The 23,941-nt window shown below is 42.6% G+C and overlaps 1 protein-coding gene across 1 annotated transcript; it reads right to left on the bottom strand.

Moving 5' to 3' along the window:
• Positions 1–5,616: 5,616 nt before the first annotated feature.
• On the bottom strand, positions 5,617–23,529 carry LOC127225551 (transitional endoplasmic reticulum ATPase-like). Its single transcript, XM_051189057.1, is given in 22 exon segments — positions 5,617–5,926; positions 6,083–6,237; positions 7,052–7,081; positions 7,083–7,208; positions 7,431–7,478; positions 7,480–7,740; positions 7,923–8,135; positions 8,405–8,527; positions 8,625–8,789; positions 9,264–9,341; positions 9,343–9,374; positions 10,210–10,345; positions 10,424–10,507; positions 10,509–10,558; positions 12,356–12,458; positions 14,136–14,267; positions 15,902–16,015; positions 16,017–16,033; positions 16,514–16,656; positions 17,947–18,119; positions 18,293–18,404; positions 23,233–23,529. Coding segments are annotated over 22 exon segments (2,418 nt in total). The 5' UTR covers positions 23,250–23,529; the 3' UTR covers positions 5,617–5,820.
• Positions 23,530–23,941: the final 412 nt, after the last annotated feature.

Below are 23,941 nucleotides of genomic sequence, written 5' to 3'. Positions count from 1 at the left end.
TTCTGATGGAAGAAACTTGGCTTGCAAGGTTTGCAAGAAATAGACACCAGAATATCTGTTACTTCTGCCTGTAATTTTAAATGTGCTAACTGCATTCTCTCTCTAGCCTGTACAAGTATGGGTCTCATATTTACATTCCTGATCTACTGGGTACATATATCTGTGGGAAGTCAGGAGGATGAGTTTTCATTTGGCTGTATAATCTTGATTTATAGAATATATACTGGGTACCTTGTATTCTCGAAAAAGGCCCCAGAGAAAAGAAACTCTTCTCACTCAGGGATCAGTGGGAACAAAGCCACAGCTTGGCCCAGAGGCTGGAAATGGCAGGCCCCAGATTTTTCACTACATAACCCTTTCCTCTATTTACTCTTTTCAGATATGCCAGGCACTTCTTGCCACACCCTCTCTGAGACACTAGCAAGACAAAAGGTGCCCTGAAAAGTGCATGCCTGGTATTCTTGCTATTGCCAGAGATAGCTAATTGTATCTGTGTGGCTATATAACCTGGAAACCTTGTGAGATCAGGGAGATCTTTTGAAGAATAGAGAGACATGAGAAGAATATGTGTATGAGCTGATCCATTCACCCTCAGATCCCTTTAACCAGCCACCCTCTACACTTTCTGTTTAGTGTCTTGCCTGAACCCTGAAGGGGCAGAGGCTGGCACTCAGAGGTCCCTGATAACACACCTTTGATCCCAGAACTCCAGAGGCAGAGGCAGACAGATCTCTAAGTTTGAGACCAATCTGAAACTATTATTAAGTTTCAGGACCGCCAGTAGTGAATAGTGAGACCCTGTTCCCCACCACCTGCCAAAAAGAAAAAAAAAAAATTAAAAAAGTAGTATCTCAAAAAAAAAAATGTAAATGCCACATGTGGGCTAAAAGAGTAGCACATACCTATGATCTCCCAGCACTATAGAGGTAGTCAAGGAGGACCAAAAGTTCAAGATCAGCCTGGGCAATGAAATGGGATATTGCATCAATAAACTAATTACCACAAGGAAATTAACATAATTTCATGTGGGGCTATGATATAGCTTAGTGACGAGACACTTACTTAGCATACATAATTCTCAGCATTGTAAAGAAAAGTACTCTATGAAGAGACAGACATTTACCTACCTAAAGACATAGAAAGATGATTTCTGGCCACTGGAAATAAGTTTTGCTACATATGGTAGTACAGACCTGTAATCCTAGCACTTGGACAGTCAAGGCAAGAGGATCATACCAAATTGGAAGTCAGCCTCAGTTAAGACCTTGCCTCAGAATAACTTTTTGCTTTTATTTTTCTAAATTTTTATAATGCACACTACCACTTTTTAAGGGTTTCTCTGTATAACAGCCATGGAACTTGTAGACCAGGCTGGCTTCAAACTCATGGAGATCCACTGCCTCCTGTGCATTGGGACTAAAGGCATGTGCTCCCAAACCTGGCTTACTTTAACACTTCTATAAATGCTATTTAAAAAGTAAATTATAAAAGCTGTGCATTGTGGTGCACATCTCTAAGCCCAGCACTTGATCTTATTTATTTATTTTTGAGATAGGATTTCTCTGTGTACCTTTGTAGACCAGGCCGGGGCCTTGAACTCACTGAGATCCGCCTGCCTCTGCTTCCCAAGGGCTTTTAATTAAAGGTGTGTGCCACCACTGCCAGCACTTGAAAGGATAACAAAAAGGAAAACCAAAGTTGAGGCCAACTTGGTCTCAACAGACTGCCTCAAACCCCCCAAACCCTAAGAATAAATTTAAATTATATGAGCACAACAATATGTGTAAGTTAGATGATTGGGTTTTTCTTAAAGGTAAAGGGTTAAATATGATGGTGTACTCTCCTTTAATCCCAGCACTAAGGAGGTTAGAGGCAGACAGATCTCTGAGAGTTCAAGACCAATGTGATCTACAAAGAGTTCCAGGCCAGTCAGGACCACAATGTAAGACCCTGTCTCAAATAAAAAGGTGGGAGAGGAGAGGGACTGGTGAAATGGCTCAGTGGATAAAGGTGTTTATCCCCAAGACCTACAACCAGTTTGATTCCTAGGATTCCATGGATGAGAGAATTGACTCCTGAAATTTGTGTGACCTCCACTTGTACTTGTCACTCTCTCTCTCTCTCTCTAAGGGGCCAGAAAGATGACTTAGTGGTGATAGAACTGCCTACTCTCCCAGAGGACCTGTGTTTCTCAGCACCCATCTAGCAGCTCACAACTTTCTTCGGTTCCAGTTTTAGGGGATGTGACACTCCTTTCTGGCCTCTGAGGACACTAAGCACACATGCGGTTCAAATAAAACCGCAGAAAAGACACTTAGCCACATAAATTTCAAAATAAATTTACAATGCAAGAAATAAAAAATAAGGGAAGGGGGGAGTGAATTGGCTTCTTTTGTGGGGTACTGAGGATCAAACCCAAGGCCATGCATAAGCTAGGCAATTTACACCCCCAGCTCAAAAGTAAATTAATATTAAATATGGCAATATTAGTTTCAAAGCACCTTAATTTCTCACTTTTGCATAAAATGCACTTTGGGGATATGAAGTGTTTTATAGGTGATTCCCTAACCCGTCCCAAATTAACTCAGGTACCTCTCTTTGCATGCCTTACACTGCTCAAGCACACCCTGTACCGTCCATCACTCCAGTGTTATCCTCTACCCTCCATACGCTCAGAGATTCTTATTTTGGTATGGTTTCCCCCTTGTTCTCAGTCCTTAGTGCCTTTGTTGATGATACATTTCTCCACAAGTCCAAATTTCAGAGCTTAAGAGGTTAAGAGCATCCTGCTCTTATGGAGGACCCAAATTTCAGTCCCAGAGCTTCCATAGGTAGTTCACCAACAACCTGTAACTCTACCTCCAGGAAATTCAACTCTTCTGGCCTTGAGGAAGCACACAATGCATAGACCCACACATGTAACTGAGAAATAAGCTGTAGCTAACAGTAGAGTGCTTAACTAGGATGCACAAGGTTCCAGGTTCAATTCCTAACCACATCAGTTATTAACTTGGAGAGGTGATATAAGCCTTTGATGCAAGCATTCAGGAAGACAGTCCTCTGAAAGGACAGTCTAGTTTACCTAATGAATTCCCAAATAGGGCTACAGTGATATTCTGTCTCAAAAATTGTACTTGATATGAGAAGCTTGTGGCATTGTACATGCTTTGAACTTTCTAAAGGCAAATTCTGAGAGTATCTTGGACCCAAATAGATCTTAGGTTGTTAGTTATACTCTATCTCAGCCTTTGCTATATTGAGTCTCTATAGTCTATATATAAAGTCTCTATATATGTATTTTATGTTTTAAAACCATAATTACATAATTTCCTCCTTCCCTTTCCTCACTCCAAACCTTTCCATATGCCCTTTCCTGCTTTCAAATGCATGGCCTCTTTTTCTGTTGTTACATGTTTATGCCATTTTTGACCTGAAACTCATTCTTTAATCATATTCTTCTTAAAGAAGTACCCTATAGCTCAGAGAGCATTTTCAAACATTTTAGCTAAGAAAACTGATTAAAAGGTCCATCAATGGTAGTATGACAATTAAACCATCCTAATGCACCTTTCAGTAACTTATCCTGTATCCCACTGTCTTGAGGAAATTGATCCATGTCTTTGGCCATGCTTTTACAGCTTGATGGAATCCCAAGTCTTTCTCCAAGTGAGCGCCTCTCTGGGCCTTAATGAGGTAATGATATTACCAACCTACAAGGATGACACTACACAGTGCAAAGCAGGTAGTATAGACCACATAATCAGGAATACCCAAATGGCAAGAGGACTAAAAGCTAAGTCATGGGGAACTCACTCAAATCCTCACAGTATAAAAAGATCTATTTTGGGGCTGGAGAGAGACGGCTTAGATGATAAGAGCTCTGGCTGCTGTTCCAGGCTCACAGCCATCTGATGCCCTTTTCTGGTGTGCAGGCATAATAACACTGTATACATAGTACATAAATCTTACAAAAAATATATACATTAATATATATATTATATATATAAATAATATACATAATATATATATTATTGAACAAATTCAAGATGTTCAGCCAATCTTAAGCATCTTATGTTCTTGTAATTTGTTCATGTATACTTGAAATTCAGTTCACCAATTCTGCTTGGTGAACTGATAGCTATTTTCACTGTTATCACCCTCTTAGGGCAAGGTTATCATGGTACTGACTTCAGAAACAGCAATCCTAACTATGGCATATTCTTGAATGACCAAATTATACAGAGCTGGGAGGTTTAGCACGGTGGAATAAACAATTTTTGGCTGGGATGCACAAACCTCCCAAGATTTTAAGATATGTGTGTCTGTGTGCAAGTAATGAAGAAGGGGTGGTACAAGGAACTGAGTCCTCTGCAGAGTATGAGTTCTTAATGGTTGAGTCATCTCTCCTGCCCACCAACTTTTCCCCCTTTTTCTTCTTTTTTGAGATAAAATCTATACATCCCTGACTGTCCTAGAATTCACCATGTAACCAGGCTGACCTGGTTTTATTGGGTTCTTCAGGAGTGTAGTAGTTAAGAAATTTTTTTAGAAATTTCTGATTTAAGGCCTTCCCAAGTACAAAATACAGATCATTAACTAGTTCCCCTGGGAAGTAGGTATCCCGGTGTTATCCTGTCTCTGGTGGTTTTCCCTTATGGTAAGGAGATAAGGAATAAACACATCCCCATCCTTAATTATGGATTAAGGGTATGAAAAAAGGATAAATGGATTAGTGAACAAAACACAACTGAGTTTGAATCTCTAAGACCCACAAAGTCAGATGCAACAGTATGTAATCCTACTGTTTCCAAGGCAGCATGATGGGAAGGAGAGAAAAAAGAATCCCTGTCAGGCGGTGGTGGCTCACACCTTTATTCACAGCTTTTGGGAGATGGATCTCTCTGAGTTTGAGGCTAGACTCACTTGTCTACAGAGTGAGTTCCAGGACAGCCAAGGCAGAGAACCCCTGTCTTGAGGAGGGAGAAAAAAGAATCCCCCAAAACTGCCAGCCAGATGTAAGGAACAGCAAACCTAGTCTTAAAAAAAAAAAAAAAAAAAAAAAAAAAAAAAGTGGAAGGTGAAGACTGACACTCAACATTGTCCTCTAACCTATCTGCATGCAACCACTCACACAAAAGCAGGTTGGGTTTTTTTTTTTTTTTTTTTTTTTTTCTTTTCTTTTCTTTTCTTTTGGCCCCCTGAATATGTCAATAGGATGCAAACTTCAGGAAAAGAAGAGGCACAGTGGCTGGGACTCAGGCTCCATTTGACCCAACATTTATTGTCCTTGTACAACATGTCATTTTTTTTTTTTTTTATTTTTTTGGGGGGTTTAGAAACTGCTTATGATTAGTCTTCCAACAGTAACTCAAAAGCATGTAAAATAAAATCAGCCTACTTTCTATATAAACACCCAGCAAACAGGCCCCTCATCCACCCAGATTGGCTAGGGGTAAGGGAGGGCTTAGGCAATATTGAGAGTACTGATGCTTTACTGTGGTGATGGCGAGGATAGTGCCTTGGTTCACACCCCACAGGTTGCCTGCACCACCCCACACTACAACAGAAATGGTGTAGGCCCAAGGCCCACTCCTTGCTGGCAATTCACTCTTCACCTCCCAAATGAAAATCACTTTATTTTATCGCTTTTGTAATTTTTTGCAACAGAAAACCCCTGTCCAGAGTCTGACTGGAGCTGAACTGTTCAGACTGAGGAATCGAACAGGCCGTGGGTACACCCCTGGTCCCTCTTGGGCAAGCGCCCCCACCCCCAGGGAACAAGGTCCAGCCAGGCCAGCTCGCTGCATGCTGGCACATCACTTAGCCATACAGGTCATCGTCATTGTCTTCTGTGTACACACTGCCACCTGTGCCACCTCCACTGCCCTGGCTGGGGCCAGCTCCACCCTGGTTCCCTGAAGGGAATCTGTATATACAAGAAAAAAGCCAAAAGAAAGAGGATATGGATAGGGCTTTGCAAGGTTTTCACAACTGTTGCTCTAGCCTCCTTATGACTCCCACCACTCTGTCTACAAGTCCCCCAAGCACCTTAGGAACTGTCCATTGCCACCAACAACATTACCTGAAGCTGCCGAAACCTCGACTTTGCTGAAGTGTCTGGGCGAACATTTCATACTTCCGAATGTCATTATCACTGACAGAACGACGGGCAAAGCGCATGGCTTCTTCAAAGTGGTCTCTGCGGATTTCAGGCACTGGATCATCCTCTTCTACTTCCTATAAAGTTGATAGCACAGATCACTTATTCTAGTTAGGACCCAGCTTGCACTCTATCCCTCAACTCCCTACCCTCCCATTATTGTTGTAGTTTATTGACACAAAGACCCTCTCCAAAGGGTAAGGAAAGCCACTTGCTCATTTCTTATTCATTCATAAACCTCCCAACATTGGAACCACAGTAGAGACAGAATTATAAATTTCAGTTTTTACGCTCTTATACATATACTTAATTTTTCCATTTTAGGAGTGCATGGATTCCCTTCTCCACCAGGATGGAAAAGTCCAGACTCTTTAAGTTTAAAAATCCTTTTCCAGAGGGTTGGAGCTATGCCTCAACAGTTAAAAGAGAATTAGCTGCTCTTCCAGAGGACCCAAGCTCAATTCCAGCACCCACATGGCAGTTACAGAGAATCAGACACCCTCACACCGATATACATGCAGGCAAAACACCAATGAATATTAAAAAAAAAAAAAAAAACAAAAAAAAACCTGTTCTATCATACTTTCATTTCCCTCAAGGCATCAAATTTAAACTGAGTACATAGCCAACCCAAACTTTTCAACATAGGTTCACTTCCTTTTTTTGAGATAAAAGTCTCATGTAGGCTCCTTTACTTCTCATCTTCCTGTATCCACCACTGAGAGCTGGAATAGACATGTACCACACCCAGCTTAGCTGTTCAGTATTCATTTTCTTAGATACCCTGCTTAATATCATAGTCAAAGGACTCTCCTAATACCTTCTACTCTCAAACCTAGGTCATCAAGGATGGTCCCTAGAATGGCACATTTGAACAGAGTACTGACTCACCATAGCTGATGGATTTGTCTGCCTCTCTCGGTTCTCGCCTAATCTCACTCTCAATAGATTCACGAATGGCCAGTTTACAAGCACGTTGGCAAATTTCTGTCAGATCAGCTCCAGAAAAGCCATTTGTCATCTTAGCCAGGAACTCCAAATCCACATCCTAAAGGAAGCAAAAGAGCTACTTTAGCATTGTACCCTCCTCCCATGGTAGACATAGACCTTTGAGCTACTCCTGCCTCTGCCACTCCATTTTATTTTGTATTTCTTAAATTATACTAATATTCACAAATCTTTCATGTTTCCTTTAGAAAACCCACAAATCTCCAATGGTATCCTACCCAGGATAGAAAAAAGTCCCCGTGGCTAACAACTTTGCACCTACCTTGGCAACTGGGGACTTGCGCAGGTTAGCTTTCAGGATGGCGACACGGGGACTTCTCATCAGGAAGTGGGATATAGATAAGCTGATCAAGACGCCCAGGTCTTAGGATAGCAGGGTCAATAATGTCAGGCCGGTTGGTAGCTCCAATGATAAACACATTCTTTTTTGTGGACATGCCATCCATTTCTGTCAGGATCTGATTAATGACTCGGTCAGCAGCTCCACCACCATCTCCAATATTACCACCACGAGCCTTGGCAATTGAATCTAACTCATCGAAGAAGAGTACACAGGGGGCAGCTTGCCGTGCCTGGGAGAGAGAAAGAGATCAACTCAAATATTAATATCTCAGACTTCAGAAGAAAACACAGTAATCACCAAGGCCCCCACTGAGCTGCTAGTAATAAATTTAAATAGTCTTGACTCTGTAGAAATAGCCTCTTATCCTACCTTGCCCCCAAATGCACAAACAGCCAGCCTTTGATAGCTCACCTTGTCAAAAATTTCCCTGACATTGGCCTCAGATTCCCCAAACCACATGGTGAGCAGCTCAGGACCCTTAATGGAGATGAAGTTAGCCTGGCATTCATTAGCAATGGCTTTGGCCAGCAAGGTCTTCCCACAGCCAGGAGGTCCATAGAAGAGAACACCTTTGGAAGGGGTCATTCCAAATTTGAGGAATTTGTCTGGATGCTCCACAGGATACTAGAAGAAAAGCAAAGACGATTTAAGGGCAACCTCAATATTTTAAATAAAACCGTTATTAATCAGAAGCATATCATCTACTTAATGGCACATCCTATGGTCTATGATGCTAGTTTTTTAAAGATAGGCTTCTTACTACCTAAAACTGGGTAACAGTAGGCTTTTGAATTGTAGTCATAATTCTAAGTAAAATTTTGAGTCTGAGACCTAAAAGGCCAATTACTACATATTGAGGCAATGACCCACCACCCTAGAGCAAACTTGCCTACCTGAACCAGCTCCTGAAGCTCCCGCTTGACATCTTCCAAGCCTCCAATGTCCTCCCAGGTTACTTGTGGCACCTCTACCACAGTTTCCCGAAGTGCTGATGGGTTGCTTTGACTCAAGGCCCACTAAAAAGGGTGTTTGAAAAGGGGCAATGAGATTGAGGTGGATGGATGCACATACAAAATAACTATTTGTGTTTTAATTTGTGAATATGGTCCTTACCCGGAAATCATCCATAGTAACTGCCAAGGAATTCATGACCTCAGCATCAATGGTCTCATCCTCAAGATCAATAAGGTCCATTTTTTTCCGGATGGCCTGAAGAGCAGCCTCTGAACACAGGGCTGCCAAATCAGCACCTACATGGCCATGAGTCTCATTGGCTACCTGCAAAGAAAAGAAAGATCTACTGACTATCCTCAAGACCCCACTTCCTTAATATGTCAGAAACAGAATCCTCACTGCATCCCATGATTCCTATCTCTGATTCCTCCTATTTCCTTGAAGAGATATACTACAGCACACCTTTTACTGGCAGAGGTGTTAAATAACTCAAGCCTGGATTTGGGAGCTGGAAATAAGGCTGTTCCAACAATGTATGAATTACTTAAACACAGCAACAACTAAGAAACATATTTTCTGCCCTAAAATCAAAATACGCTCCATGCAGCTCTAAAACAAGGAAAGTTAGATTCTTGCTGTATAGCCCACACTGACCTCAAACTCAAAATCCTCCTGCCTCACCCTCCCCAAATTCTGGAATTACTAATATGAACTCTTATCTTAGGCCATGTTTGTAGTCCCTTGCAACTTCCTAAAAACAGAGCTATCCAAGGTTTTGGCCAGCCATCACCACTCCACCTGTTCCAAGTCCACATCGTCTGCCAGTTTCATGTTCTTGTGGATCTGAAGAATTTCCAAGCGTCCTGTAGCATCAGGGGATTCCAATATCTACCTCTCTGTCAAAGCGACCTGTAATGTAAAACAGGAACAATTTCTGGTCCACAGAGAAGTCACTCCAGAACTCTTATTTAGAGTTAATATTAATGCCTCATAACCTGGAAATTCTTCAGGTTTAGGCAAACCAAAATAGGTAGTTACTCTAGAGTAATAGTTTTCAACTTGTGGGTCACAACCCCTTTGGGGGTCAAAGGGCCCTTTCACGGGGGTCCCATTACCAGACATTTACATTATGATTAATAACAGCAGTGAAATACAGTTATGGAATTAGCAAAAAGTAATCTTATGGTTGGGGGGGGGGGGGGGGAATCACCACAACATGAGGAACTAACTATATTAAAGGGTGGCAGCATTAGGAAGGTTGAGAACCACTGTTCTGGAGGGAATACAGAATGGAAAAAACCTTAGGCCCTGACACAGCAAAGTACTTAAAAGAAATTCTGAATATGAGCCAGGTGATGGTGGCCCATGCCTTTAATAATCCCAACACTGAGATGGAAGAGGCAGGCAGATCTCTGAGTTCAAGGCTAGCCTAATCCACAAAGTGAGTTCCAGCCACGGTTGTTACAGAGAAACTTTTGTCACCCTGTCACCCCCCCAAGCAATGTAGATAACAGAGGTAAGACAAGGAAACCAAGCCAGCAGAACTATAATATACCATCGAGTAAGAATGAATTAAGGTTGCTAATCCTAGCACTCAGGCAGGTGATCTGAGTTATAGACCAGCCTGATCTGCAGCGGGTTCCAAGACAGCAAGGGCTACACAGAGGGTTTCAAGACAGAAACCCTCTCTCTAAAAAACCAACCAAACAAAAAGAACAAGTTGGAAAGAGTTTGAGGCTTTTACCAAATCGCCGTAGGGCCGGGTCAATGCTATTGGGTCTATTGGTTGCTGCCATAACTATCACATGTGCTCTCTGCTTTAGGCCATCCATAAGGGTCAACAACTGAGACACAATACGACGCTCCACTTCCCCATGAGTCTGTGAAAACAGCATGTCTGGTTAGAAGCTATGGCAGGACCTTTCAAGTCCCCACCATCCCCTTGATTAAGTTCCTACTTTCTCTCTTTTGGGTGCAATGGCATCAAGCTCATCAATGAAGATGATAGCAGGAGCATTCTTTTCAGCTTCCTCAAAGGCTTTACTGAAGGTTGCTCTCGGATTCACCAGCCAATTTGCTCATGATCTCAGGACCTGAAAAGATATAGAACAATGACAGGGCCAATGAGATGGCTTATCCAGTCAATGTATTTGTTACAAAAGCCTGATAACCAGAGTTTAATCCTGGACCCCACATGGTGGAACTATACCCTCAAGTTGTCCTCTGACTTCCATGTGTACACGATCACACATACACAATAAATTAATTTTCCCCCTAGCCCCAATATAGGTTCTAAGTAAGAATGCAGTAATTTTTGTCTCTCATAGCATTCTCCACCCATTATCAAGCCAGATACCAGACCAGAAAGAAGTCAATGGACTCTGCATACGTCCCATAGCAGTTTCAACTGTGAAGATAGCAAAGATGATTTACTAAAAGGCTTAATTATCACTGGATCCAAGATCTAAATATCATTCTGAAGATAGACAAATGATCTTTCAGCCCATATTCCCCAAAGACTTTCAGATAAGAATATAGATTTTTATCCAGGTGGTAGTGGCACACATCTTTAACCCCAGCACTTGGGGAGGCAGAGACAGAGGCAGGTGGATTTGAGTTCCAGGACTACATAGTGAAACTCTGCCTCCAAAACAAAACAGAAAGTTTTATCATTACACCTTGTTTCCCTAAATGTCTTTAGGTTATGCACAATCTTTCTCAAGGAAAGAAAAGACAGAGAACAGGAGGCAGAGGCCAGCAGTTTTCTGTGAGTTCAAGGGCCAATCTGGTCTACAAAGCAAATTAGAGGGTCACACAGTGAAACCATGTCTCTACCCCCCCAAAACATACTCATTCATCAGCTAAACACTGGAATCCAGATGCAGAGAGGGAGGACAAGACCAGGCTACAGAAACCCAGAGACAGCTGACCTGAACAAGGAGCTAATGAACCCCCAGACTGAGAGCTGGGAATCCAGCATTGGGCTGACTCAGAACCCCTGAAGATAGGGTCTCACTTAGAAGGCCTGGGTAGTCTCAGGGACCTCTGACAGTGGAACCAGGATTTATCCCTGGCACACAAAAGGACTTTGAAAGCACATTCCCCATGGATGGATACTCCCAAACCTAGAGGCAGGAGGGAGGGCCTAGTCCTTACTCCAAATGACTTGACAGATTTTGTTGACCCCTCTTGGAAGGGATCACCCTCCCTGTGGAGGGAGGGATGGGAGAGTGGTCGGGGCCATGGGAGGGAGGGGGAGAGAAGGAGAGAGGGACAGGGAACTGGGATAGATATGTAAAATAAGAAAACAAGAAAAGACAGAAAGACAAATATGGTGACAACACACTTGTAAACTCAGCACTGGAGAGACAGGATTCCTGGGGCTGGCTGGTTAGTCAACCTAATACACTCAAACAGTTCCAGGCCATTAAGGCTTTTGAAAAAGTGGACTGCATCTGAAGAACATGAGCTTATCCTCTGAATCCAACCCAACACATATGCATGCATACTCCTACACATGAATGAAAAACACACACACACACACACACACACACACACACACACACAAACTAAAAGCTGGGCTGGACAGATGGCTCAGCAGTTAAAAGCACTGGCTACTTTGCTGGAGGTCCCAGTTCAATCCCCAACACCTATATGGTGATTCAGTCAGCTTTAACTCCAGTTCTAGAGGACCTGATGTTCTCTTCTGGACTCCTCAGGCACTGCACACACATAGTATACAGATATAAATGCAGACAAAATACAGAACAAACTTGCTAAAACAATTTTTAAAAAATATGCTGAAGGTTATGGGTGCTAATGGATACACCTGTGAGCTGCCCAACTCATAAATGGGCCTAGTCAGATACAGGATAGCTCAAGTTTCTTACCATTTATCAGGAAAAAAAAGGCTCCAGTTTCATTTGCCACAGCTCGGGCAATCAGGGTTTTCCCTGTCCCAGGAGGTCCATATAGCAAGATTCCCCGAGGAGGCTGAGGACAATAGAAAGTGGTTAAGGTCAGGAACTTACCCTCCCCTAACTCCATCCATCATAAACTAGCTTGACTAGGGCTCTAATGAGGGTTAAGAACCATGGCATTTAAGAGCACTGGCTGCTCTTCCATAGGACTCTAGTTGTGACTGACAACCACCTATAATTCCAGTTCCAGTAGACCTGATGCTTTCTTTTGGCCTCTCCAAACACTGAAAGCTCATGCTACACATAAATTAATAATAAAAAAGAACAAGCAAGCTTTTGAGACATGTTTATAATCACAGCTGAGAAAAATAAGGTGGAAAGATTACATGCTTGAGGCCAGACCTGGTTACAATGGGAGACCAAACAAAAACAAACAAACAAACAAACAAAAAAAGCCAGGTCTGGTGGCACACATCTTTAATCCCAGCACTAAGGCAGAGGCAGGTAGATCTTGAGACTAACCTTGTCTACACAGTGAGTTCCAAAATAGCCAGAGACTACATAAAAAAACTTTCTCAAGCCCCCAACCCCCTGCCCAAAACAAACAGCCAATCAAAAACCACAAAGAATGAGTCCTTGGAAGTAAACACTGACTAGATAATCATACACATTTCTGTTACTGGCAGGAAAAGTGATACCAGCAAGCTGGTAACATTTATAAATTCAACTTACACAGGAGTTTAACAAGTTATGACAAGGGTCAGTCAATTTGGCAAACCAGGCTATTTAATAAAGCAAGGTCTGCTTTTCACTGTTAGTGGCTTTCAGAGGTGCTTACAACCTTCTAGGACAAAGGTTCTCAATCTGTGGGTCAGGACCATCAGCAAACATGTATTTCTCAAATTTTCGTCATTACTACTTCATAACTGTAATTTTGCTACTGAGGTATCTCAGTTCATAAGACCATCAGAAAATGTTTTCCAATGGTCATGACTCACAGGTTGAGAACTGTTATTCTGATTTACTCTCAGGTTAAAATGTCTTGGGGGGGGGGAGATATCCTCGAACCCACTCTCTGTAGACCAGGCTGGCCTGGAACTCTTAAGAAATCCATCTGCCTCTGTCTCCCAAGTGCTGGGATTAAAGGCATACACCACCACCATCCAGCCCAAATATTTTTTTTTTATAATTAATAATCAACTACAATTTTTCCAATTAATAATCAACTACAATTTTTCCTCTTTGAAATTGTCTGCAGCCTTATCCACAGAACACTGCTTTCAAGACAAAACCATTGGTATGCTTACTAGGCATATTAGTCATTTCATCTTTGGTGCATTCCATTATATAGAAAAGGTCAAAAAACTATTCTAGATAGATGGTTTTTAAAATGTTTAACCCAGGAACCTAATGTTCAATAAAGTTTCTTCTTTTATTGAGTAATGAACTACAAAGATTGGCAAACTTACTATGAAGATTTTAATATGACCCATAAAATAAGAACTGTTAGGTATATTTGTATATGTTTATGTACCTGTACATATACATATGTATGTACACACACACACAATATGCTACCCATTTTGTTCTTGACAATGGCTCTAATGAATTTATAGCCTTCTAAAAAAAATGCAAAGAATATTATTATTGCCTCTTTAAACCATTTCCGGAATCAGTCACGAATTAGACACTGGGGTGTTATTATGCACCATCCTAGATCTAGATCCCCTATAGAGCTCAGGATGCTCACCTTCACACCAATTGCCTTAAAGAGTGCAGGATGTCTCAGTGGCAGTTCCACCATCTCCTTTATTTGAGCTAGCTGCTTCCTGCAGCCACCAATGTCATCATAGCCTACTTCATTCAAAGATTCTTCCTCATCCTGAGAACAAAGAAAACAGGAATATCATTGTCAGCAAAAATACAATTTCTCTAAATCCTCCCACTATTTAGTATAGGGAAAATATGTTATGTGATTAGATTCTCTTCCACAGTGATCTCATCTTAAACCAGGGTATGACACATGTCTGTAATCTCAGCACTTGAAAGGAAGAGACAAAAGACCAAACTGAGGCCAGCTCAGGCTACAAAGTGAGTTCAAGACAGCCTATATAGCAATACCCTGTGTGTGCGTGAGAGTATGTGTGTGTGTGTGGGGGGGGTGGAGGAATGACACAAAAAAACAAAAAAGAAAAAAAACCACTCCAAACCTCTCTGTCCTTAATCTTATTGATAAGAGATCCTAAAAAGACTAAAGCTGACCTATATAGATTGGCCCCATTTTGAATGTCATGAGGGTGGTTTATAAGGCACCTACCCTGAGGAGCTACAGACAGTTAATAGTGGCAGACAGAATCATATTCCTTAGTGGTATAGTCACTGGTAAGCTGTAGCTGTTCAATAACTCCCTCCCCCCTACCATTGATAAACTTTAAATAAATTTAGTGGGCCACCAAAGAAAAAAGAAAAACAGACACGAAGATTTTGAAAGAAAAAGGGATCAGTGGAATTGGGCACATGCCTTTAATCTCTCTCAGCTTGGGATGCAGAGGCAAGTATATCTTTGAATTCCACGTCAGCCCAAGCAAAATAGTGAGACCCTGTCTTAAAAGCAAACAAACTGGACAGTGGTAGAGCACACCTTTAATACCAGCACTAGGGAGGCAGACCTAGTCTACAAAGTGTGTTCAAGAACAGCCAGGACTGTTAGATAGAAAATACAAAAACCAAACAAACAAACAAGGGGGAGTGTAGCAAAGAGGGATGATATGATCAAATATGGCCATGTGGGTGGTGAATTGAATGTAGTACCTCTAGAAGAGCAACCTTCACTCTTCATCAAGCTATCTCTCCAGCCCATTTATATTTTTTGAGATAGGATCTCACTTCACAGACCATTCATGCTGAACTCACTTAAGCAATCCTCCCATTTCCACCTCATAAAATTAGGATTATTGGCATGTACACTCAATGCTATCCTTTAGACTTTATCTCAAATCCATGGCACTGGTTCTTTCAATAAATTTTTAGGTGGTGTTCCACTTCCATAAGGCCACCTAATCTACAAAAAGCACTCAGCTTAACAACCAACTCCAATGCCACTTGAGTGGTTTAAAAAAAAAAAAAAAAAAAAAAAAAAAAAGGAGATGGGGATTTATTTCAGTGGCAGAGTACCTGCCTGTAGTGATAGATCTGCCTCCACACCTGTAGCAGTGACCATGCCTTTTGGTATGGTCACAGGCGTGGACATAATGGGATGGGGGAGAGCTTAGAGCTGGAAGCCCTTTCTGGTTAAGGAGAGCATAGGAGAGGAAGGTCTGTCTCCTCAGAGCAGGAATACCACTGCACTTATTAATTGCTTTCAGGTAAGTTATTTACTAATAAGCTCCACTTCAATTTACTGGTCTGGTAAATCCATATATCCATGACTTTACTTGCCTCACATACACAAGACCCTGGATTCAATTCCCCAGCACCACAAACAAAAAACTAGGAACTGTGATCAGGGTAACTCACCTCTCTCTTAATTGGCTCTCCTTCACAGTGGATCACTGTGTCTGGAGCAACAATACAGTAAGGGCTGGGATCTGTCTCTACTACTTTGAACTCCACAGCACGCATCCCACCCCGGGACAAGGAAAATATCTCCTACAATACAAAGCAATACAAGTGAAATTAGAGGTGTTAAGTACAAGACCAAGAGAAAATTCTTCACTAGACCCCATGATCTAAAATACAAAGCTCATTCGTAGGTATTACTTATACCCTCCTTCCCTATAATAGGCAATAGTAAAACTCTAATCTGTATTACATTCCTCTGCTACTCAAGGTTAGTATACAGACATAGTATGGCAAAAGCTCTTTTTAATTGTTAAAGTATAGACAGCCTAAGCTTTCACTATAACCAACAGTGGTAGAGCTGTACACTTTCAACTTGACAGCCAGCAAAAACAGATCATCCTTCAGAGATATATGACAACTACTTAATATCCTGGAGCACAGGAGGTAAGAAGATATACAAACTAAGTACCTGTGCAGGATACATATATTCATACATATAAAATAACATGGATTTTTTTCCCAAATTTTATTCAAGTAACAACCAGTCTTAAACTCAGTTTCTCTCACCTTTGCGGATGGGGCGATAAGCTTCCAGGAAATACGGCTTAAGGTATACCTCAAAAAGATTGCCAGTGATGCCTTCCACCGTGTCATCAATGGGTAGCACGTGGATACGTTTGCCATACTTTACATCAGGGCATGGCTGGATGCTGAGGATGACAAGCAGACTCCACATTACCAACCACACTGCAGCCCCAAGCACTGGGTGTCCGAAAGGGCCTGGCACAGACAGCTGATGGCAAGCGAAAGAGAAAATGCAGGGATGGCCTTAGGTGAAGAGAAGAAGGAAAGCAAGGTGGGAGAGGAAGCAAAGGAACAGCCAAGCAGAACTAAGACAAGTCACATCCACAATGAGGAAACAGAAGTCCACTCACCACTAAGCCAAAATTAAGGATATCTGGAAGCCCCACATACACACAGCTCTACCACTGGAGTCTTCAATATGGAGCATTCAAGGATAATTCTGTCTAATTAATACTGACCATCTCCTATCTCTCCCAAGTGCTGAGATTACTACTGGGAATATGGGTATGTGCCATCATGTCTGGCCTTCTAGCTAATATCGATATCCCACTTTTACAAGGAAGAGGGGGAAAGGCAAGGTTTTGACAAGTTAAAACTTTTAATGTCAGTGAAAGAATAATCTCAATTACAAGATCAAAACACCTTGAGAAAGTTGACTAAGCAGTCTCAAAAAGGTACTTAAATAGACTTCAGAAACTTGATTGGTCCTGGCCAGGTAACTGGAGACTGTGGAAGCCTTGTGCCTACCTGTGTAGAACAACCAGAATCAGTCATACTAGAGCAATCCTAGGTCTAGCTCTCCCAGATATATGCTTTTCTTCCCCAGGTTGACTTTTTTTTTTTTTTTTGCTTTCCTTTTTGGAGACAGGGTCTCACTATATAGACCATGCTAGCCTGAATTCATAGACCCACCTGTCTCCCAAGGGCTGGAGTTAAAGGCATACACCACCAAGCCTAGCCTAGGTTTACTTTTTTTTTTTTAAAGTACTGTTACAAGACCCCTTCCACTTATTTCAAAATAGACCTATCACAAGCCATTAATCAGTGACAGCAGTAGGGTAGTTTACTAGATAAACATCTTCATACAGTGTCTCCAATCCAGGTATAAGTAGAGGAATCATACCTCCCTGGTAGAGGGGGAACAGAAGCATCAAGAAAGCCATGGAAATGACGATTTGTCCTAAGGACCATGCAGGGGTGGATTTTGAAGTCTAGAAAAGCCATGCAACCTAGAGACAACCTTGGAAATGTGAGTCTTCCCATGACCAGGTAGATTCCTACAAAGCAGCTACCAAGGACTCCATCCTGGTTGTGATGGGAGGGGGGGAATTGTGTCTACAATGCAGGCTGTAGTATCTGGCCTCCCATTCCCTAAAAGGTCAAGAATCCATTCCCCAACCCCCCCACACACACACCTGATGACATCCCCTAGGCGGACACGGAGGTTATTCCGAACAACTCTATTCATCCGAATCTTCTCATCAGAACATGTATCATCAGAAAGTACAATACACACAGCTTCCCGTCTCTTCTTTCCTTTTAGCAACACTGTGTCACCTCGGAACAACTGCAGTTCATCCATCTTGGGCTAAGAAAAAAATCATGATTAAAAGACTGGGTCACTGACCTTTTGGTAGGCAAAAGCCAGAATTCCCTATAAACCCCACTTTATCTGTCACTGCAAGAAAAATGACAAAAGAAAGCTGAGGAAATCTATCTACTTTTAAGTGTAGTAAAGACTGTACTGTACACCCTACTTACCTGGGACAAGGACACCACGCTGTTATCTTCATTGATAGCTTCATCAACAATTAACCGATTGGGACGGTTCTTTTGTTTAAGAATGGCTGTTGACAAATCATCTCCTTTTGAACTAGAAGAAAAAAAATGAAGTTGGGCCTAACAGATACTTAGCCCCACCAATCTCTAAGATTCACTTAGGCAAAAAAGAATGGATAGATGAAGCTTAAAAGCTAATAAAAGAAATCCAGTTAAGCTCACAAGGAACATAGTCAGCATTTATCTCATTCCCATTCCAGTATTTTAGTATTTTGAATGCTGTTGTTCCATTCTGCTAGGCCCCAAGGGATCCTATCCCAAAGTCAGGAAACTGGCCAAAGAATATTAAAAGACATAACAGAAGTAAATGCTCAGCAGCAATCAGAGAAAAAATTAGTCAGACTCTTAGGCTATATAGAACAGGGGCTTTTACAGCCAAACCTATTATTAGGTATAAATTCCAACTCTGGCAATGCTTAGTTGTGATTGCAATCAAGTTAGTTAACCTCTCTGGATTCATGTAAAATGAAGACTACAACCTACTACCTCAAGGTTCATTCTTTTAAGTGAGATTAAAAAACATAAATGCTTTCATAATGCCTGGCACATGGTCACCATGATTAACTGCAGAGTTTTGAAAGAGTTCTCTTACTGCTTGTCTCCCAAAGGAATGAAGCTAAGTAGAGAAGATTTAGGAAGGCCATATTCCACCACCAATCAAGCCTCAGTACAACAAAACACAACTTTTAGCACTACCCTCCTCAAAAAATAAACCTGATGAACCCAAGAACATTTCCTAGTACCACAGGAACACGAAGCACAAAAACCTATTACAAAAAGTAGAACAGGACAAAAAATATATCTAGAACCTCTAGAAAGGGGATCCAACTCTAAAGGAGTTTCCTGGCATTTCTGTAAAAGCACATGACTTTTGTCAATCCAAAAACAAAAATCAAGAAATTTTGAAAGAAGGGAAAATTCAAATCCTCACTTAAATTAAGAAACTAAATTCAGCCAGGCGTTGGTGTCAAATGCCTTTAATCCCAGCACTCGGGAGGCAGAGGCAGGCAGAATCTCTGTGAATTTGAGGCCAGCCTGGTAAACAGCTAGTTCCAAGTTCCAGGGCAGGCTCCAAAGCAATATAGAGAAAGCCTGTCTCGAAAAACGAAATGAAAACAAAACAAAATGAAAACAACAACAACAAAAACCACCTAAATTCCTGCTAGCCGGTAGCACTCCAAGGGAGGGACACCTCTGAGTTCAAGGCCAGTCATCTACAGAGTGAGTTCCAGGGACAGAAAGACCCTGTCTTGAAGAGGGGTGGAGGTGGGGAGGAAACTAAGTTCCTTTTAAAGCTTATTACCTGTATTAATTATACATGATGAGTTTCATTGTCATTTTCATGCATGCATGTATTTTTATATCAGCCCCCACTGCCCCTTTTGTCCCTCTCCCACTGATCCCCTTCTTCCTAATAGCTGTTCTTTCATGATTCTGTTTTGTATACATGATATAATTAGTTTAATTAAGAGTTTAAATGATGTGGGTGGGTTTATTTACAGGAGCAACCTACCAGTAGCTATACTACTTTAGGAAATGTGTCCTGTCCCTTTACCCATGCAAACCATTAGCTGCCAGTAACTCCTGAAGGACTAGTGGGATCTCATGGGCCCCTCCCGAGCAACTGATTTTCTATTAATTTCCTAGATGCTAGCATTATTCCCTGGACAGTGATACTAATTCCTTTCTTTCTACATTTATGTTTATCTGCCTGACTGTATATATGTTATGATAGTTGCTTTGCCTTCCTACCATGTGTGTTCAATGGATTGAACTTAGGCTGTTGGTTTGGTAGTATGTGCCTTTACCTACTAAGCCATTACACTGGTACTAAATGCCACATAACTAGCTCATTTCTAACCTTTACTTAATGGACTCAGTGGACTCCCCCTTTGAAAATTTATCTCTGGCCAGGAAGAGTTACACAGCCTTTAATAGATATCCATGCATTTGATGCCCAATTTTGCATACAGAGTTCCAGACCAGGGCTATATAGTGAAACATTATCTCTTTAAAACCAAACACTTTTCTTCCAAGGTTTGAGAAACATGAGTATTAGCCCCCTCCCACCCAAAGAAGAGGTCAACAATGGAAAAAAAGTAAATGAAGGGGAGAAACAACCATTTCTGCAACAAATTAATAATAAAAGGCAGGTATAGCACTTCATGCCTGTACCTCAGTAATTGCCAGGAGACTCTAGACCAGCCTAAGCAGCATAGCAAGATTATTTCAATAACAGTAGTAATCATAAATGAGTATCTACAAAGCATCACATTGTTCTAGAAACTGAGATGAGACAGCAAAATCTAACAAAAAAAGCACTGTCAATGGAAATAGCTTACCTTCACTTATAGACTATTTTTGTTGGCTTTTTTTGTTATTTAATAAAGGGTCTTGTTATATATAGCCCTGTCTAGCTATGTAAACCAAGCTGACCTTCAACTTGCAGTGATCCTGTCTTTGCCTCTTGACTGAAAGCAGGCATATGCATCACCACACTCAGCTATGTTACATCTTTAATATGGATAAACTAGTTTCCCAGAGTAGTTTCCTTAACTCCAACTTGCCTCCTCAACTCAAAGGGTATGCCACTTTGGCCACAATGCTGCTGAGGTTCCCAAAATAAAAGTGTAAATCCACCATATCTATCAAAATGCCCCCCCCCCAGAGGCTGTTCATCTTATTTTATTTACAAGACTGAATTGATGATAATACTTCAAGTTATCATTTTGTTTTAATCTCAAAACTGCATTTTAGAAGTGGGGCATGGTGGCGAACACCTTTAATCCCAACACTTAGCATTGGCCAGCCTAGTCTCCAAAGTACCAGGACAGCCAGGATGTCATACAGAGACCCTATCTGGACCTGTATAGAAAAAAGAAAGAAAGAGAGAAAGGAAGGAAGGAAAGGAAAGGAAAAAAAGAAAGGAAGAAAGAAATAAAACTGCATTTCATGACATGAGTCCAGACCATGGCTCTAGAGATGAGTGGTATAGCTCTTAAAGACCTGTACTTCAACTACCCATGGAGATTAGAGCTGGTAACCTCTAACAAAGCTGAGAGCAAATGCAGCTCTAAATGTTTATTCTCCCATCGTGTGCATGATTCAGGTCCTTTCCAGAACATAAAGACTACACAAGGGAACTTGGAAGAAGTTCAGGGAAGAACCTAAAGGTAGAAAGCACCTATGATGCCAGTGGGGCATGCCTTCCTATAAATCCCATTACTTTGGGGATAGGGGACAGAAAGACCAGGAATTCAAAAACAGCCTTGACTGCATGGTGTGTTTGAGGCAAATCTGGTCTACACTAGGCAATGGTGGAGCATGGACAGTAATCCCAGCACTTGGGAGGCAGATGCAGGTGGATCTCTGAGTTCGAAGCCAGCCTGGTCTACAGAGTGAGTTCCAGAACCACCAGGGATACACAGAGAAACCCTGTCTCTAAAAACAAACAAAATTTTTAATTAAGAAAAATAAAACAAAGGTAAAATATCACAAAATATTTTAAAAGTATATTTTATTGTTTTTTTTTTTTTTTTGAGGTAAGGTCTAAGTAGCCCAGGAAATCCAAGGCTTGCCTAGAACTTTCAGCCTTTCAAGTGCTGGGATTAAAGGCATGCACCACCCCACCCACCCTGGTTATTTAAACATTAGTCCTTTTAACTAAGTAAATGAGTGAATACCTCATCTCAAGGAAATGAAACTTAAAAACACCCAGCTGCCTCAAAAAAAAAAAAAAAAAAAAAAAAGAAAGAAAAAGAAAGAAATCGAGATTTGTATAAAATAGTTTCCTAGGCTTGCTGGTTTTTGTTTTCTGTATAGGAAGCTCTAGTTTCTAAACTGAACAGGACGAAGTGACCAGGTTTCATTTGATGCTTTCCTAAAAGATCAAGTTGGGGCTCTAAAATCCTAAGGCCCAGACAATCTCTGATCGTAGCTGCTTGGGGAAGGTGTGTGTGTGTGTGTGTGTGTGTGGGGGGGGGGTGTGTGTGTGTGTGTGTGTGTGGTGTGTGTGTGTGTGTGTGTGTGTGTGTGTGTGTTTAAGAGTTATTTAAGAGTTAAGCCAACTCTAACCTGCAGTCTGTGAAAGCCAAAATACAGAAAGCAAAACAAACTCAGATTCTAACTTCAGCACCTTAAAAAATAGAAAAATACCTTTCCAGCCACCCTCAAACACTCCAAAATAATAATAATAAAAATAATAGGTAAAGCTTCCTGGTATTTACAACAGGCCTAACATGGTGAAAAAAAAATTGCCATTTGAGAAAAGCACGACCTAACAGGCCCTCACTACCTAGGGTGCAAAAGACGCCAACCTCGGGCAAGGCCCACCCCCTCCACCAAGGCCGACCTGGCTTCCCCCAGGTTGCTCGGCCCGGCCTTCCCCAGAGGCTCAGGGCTCCTGGAGGCCTTCACGTGGCTCAAAGTCCACGCCCACTGGGCCCAGTCTGGGCCTCCGGCTTGCAGTGTTTTTCTCTTCGCGGGCTTAGGGTCTTCCGCGTGCGGTCAGTGGAGTGGGCGAAGGGCTTCCCAGCTCCAAAGGGCTCCGCGCCGGCAGCGTGGACCCTAAGGCCTAAGTAGGCCGGGGCCGCCGTGCCGAGGGAGCTAGCCAGGCCGGCCGAGGCCTGCATGACACAGCACCATCTTGCCCAGGTCAGACCCGGGCACAGCGCGGGCCCGACCTAGGGGGGGCGCGCGGGTGCACAGTCCGGCCCGAGGCCCTCACTCGCCCCTTTCCTCTCCTTCCGTCCCTCTCCTCCCGGCCTAGCCTCTCAGACGCGGCCCGACCGGGCCTACCCAGCGCGGCGAGTCCCACGGTGCGCGCTTCCGCAGCCGGAGGGCGTGCGCGCGCATACACTTACTCGGCTCCAGAGGCCATGGCGCGCGCCTGTCCCGGTCGGCGGCTGTGGCGGCCTGAGGGTAACGGCTACGAGAATGACAGGAGACCGGCGAGGCCCGGGCTTGGCTCACTCAGGCGGTGGATCAACAGCGGTGACAAACCCTCAGGCAGCTTCCCTCTCGCTTCCTCCCAGCGGCACCGGGGCGGCAGACGGGCGGGAGACGCTAGCTCCTGATCCGCGAGGGGGGCAGCGGCAGCGACTAATCAAACGACGGCTGCAAACGCTTCACTGAGACTGAGCCGAGAAGAGCCGAATCATCGGAAGGAAAGCTGCTCTCATCCCAGCCAATCAGCGCCTGCCTTGGGACTCGTGCCCGCCTCTCCGTGCCTCTCCCCAGCAACCCGCGGTCCACGACCAATCAGAAAATTCGTCTGTGGCCCGGCCCCGCCTCAAGGCTGCAACACGCCTAGTAACGCCACGTCAATTGGCCGCAGCACTACGCTTCCTCGACGGATTGGGATTCTTGACCAATCAGCAAAAGTAAAAGGCCAGATTGTCTGGTAAAAGCAGAGCCTTTAATCCCTCCGAGGAGGCCTCTCCTACTTGGCTCCAGCTGATTGGCTCCTTAGTTTATAAGCTGCTGGAAGAACCTAACACAATGGCTTGAACCCTTATTAGTTTAGTCCGCTAGTAAGGGTAACCCACATAGTTCATTTCTCGCCAATCCTGG

This window comes from Phodopus roborovskii, unplaced genomic scaffold (genome assembly GCF_943737965.1).
Source record: "Phodopus roborovskii unplaced genomic scaffold, PHOROB, whole genome shotgun sequence".
In the NCBI taxonomy this organism is placed as follows: domain Eukaryota; kingdom Metazoa; phylum Chordata; class Mammalia; order Rodentia; family Cricetidae; genus Phodopus; species Phodopus roborovskii.
Note: the sequence above shows the minus strand (reverse complement) of the source record. Positions and strands in the feature narration are given on the sequence as shown.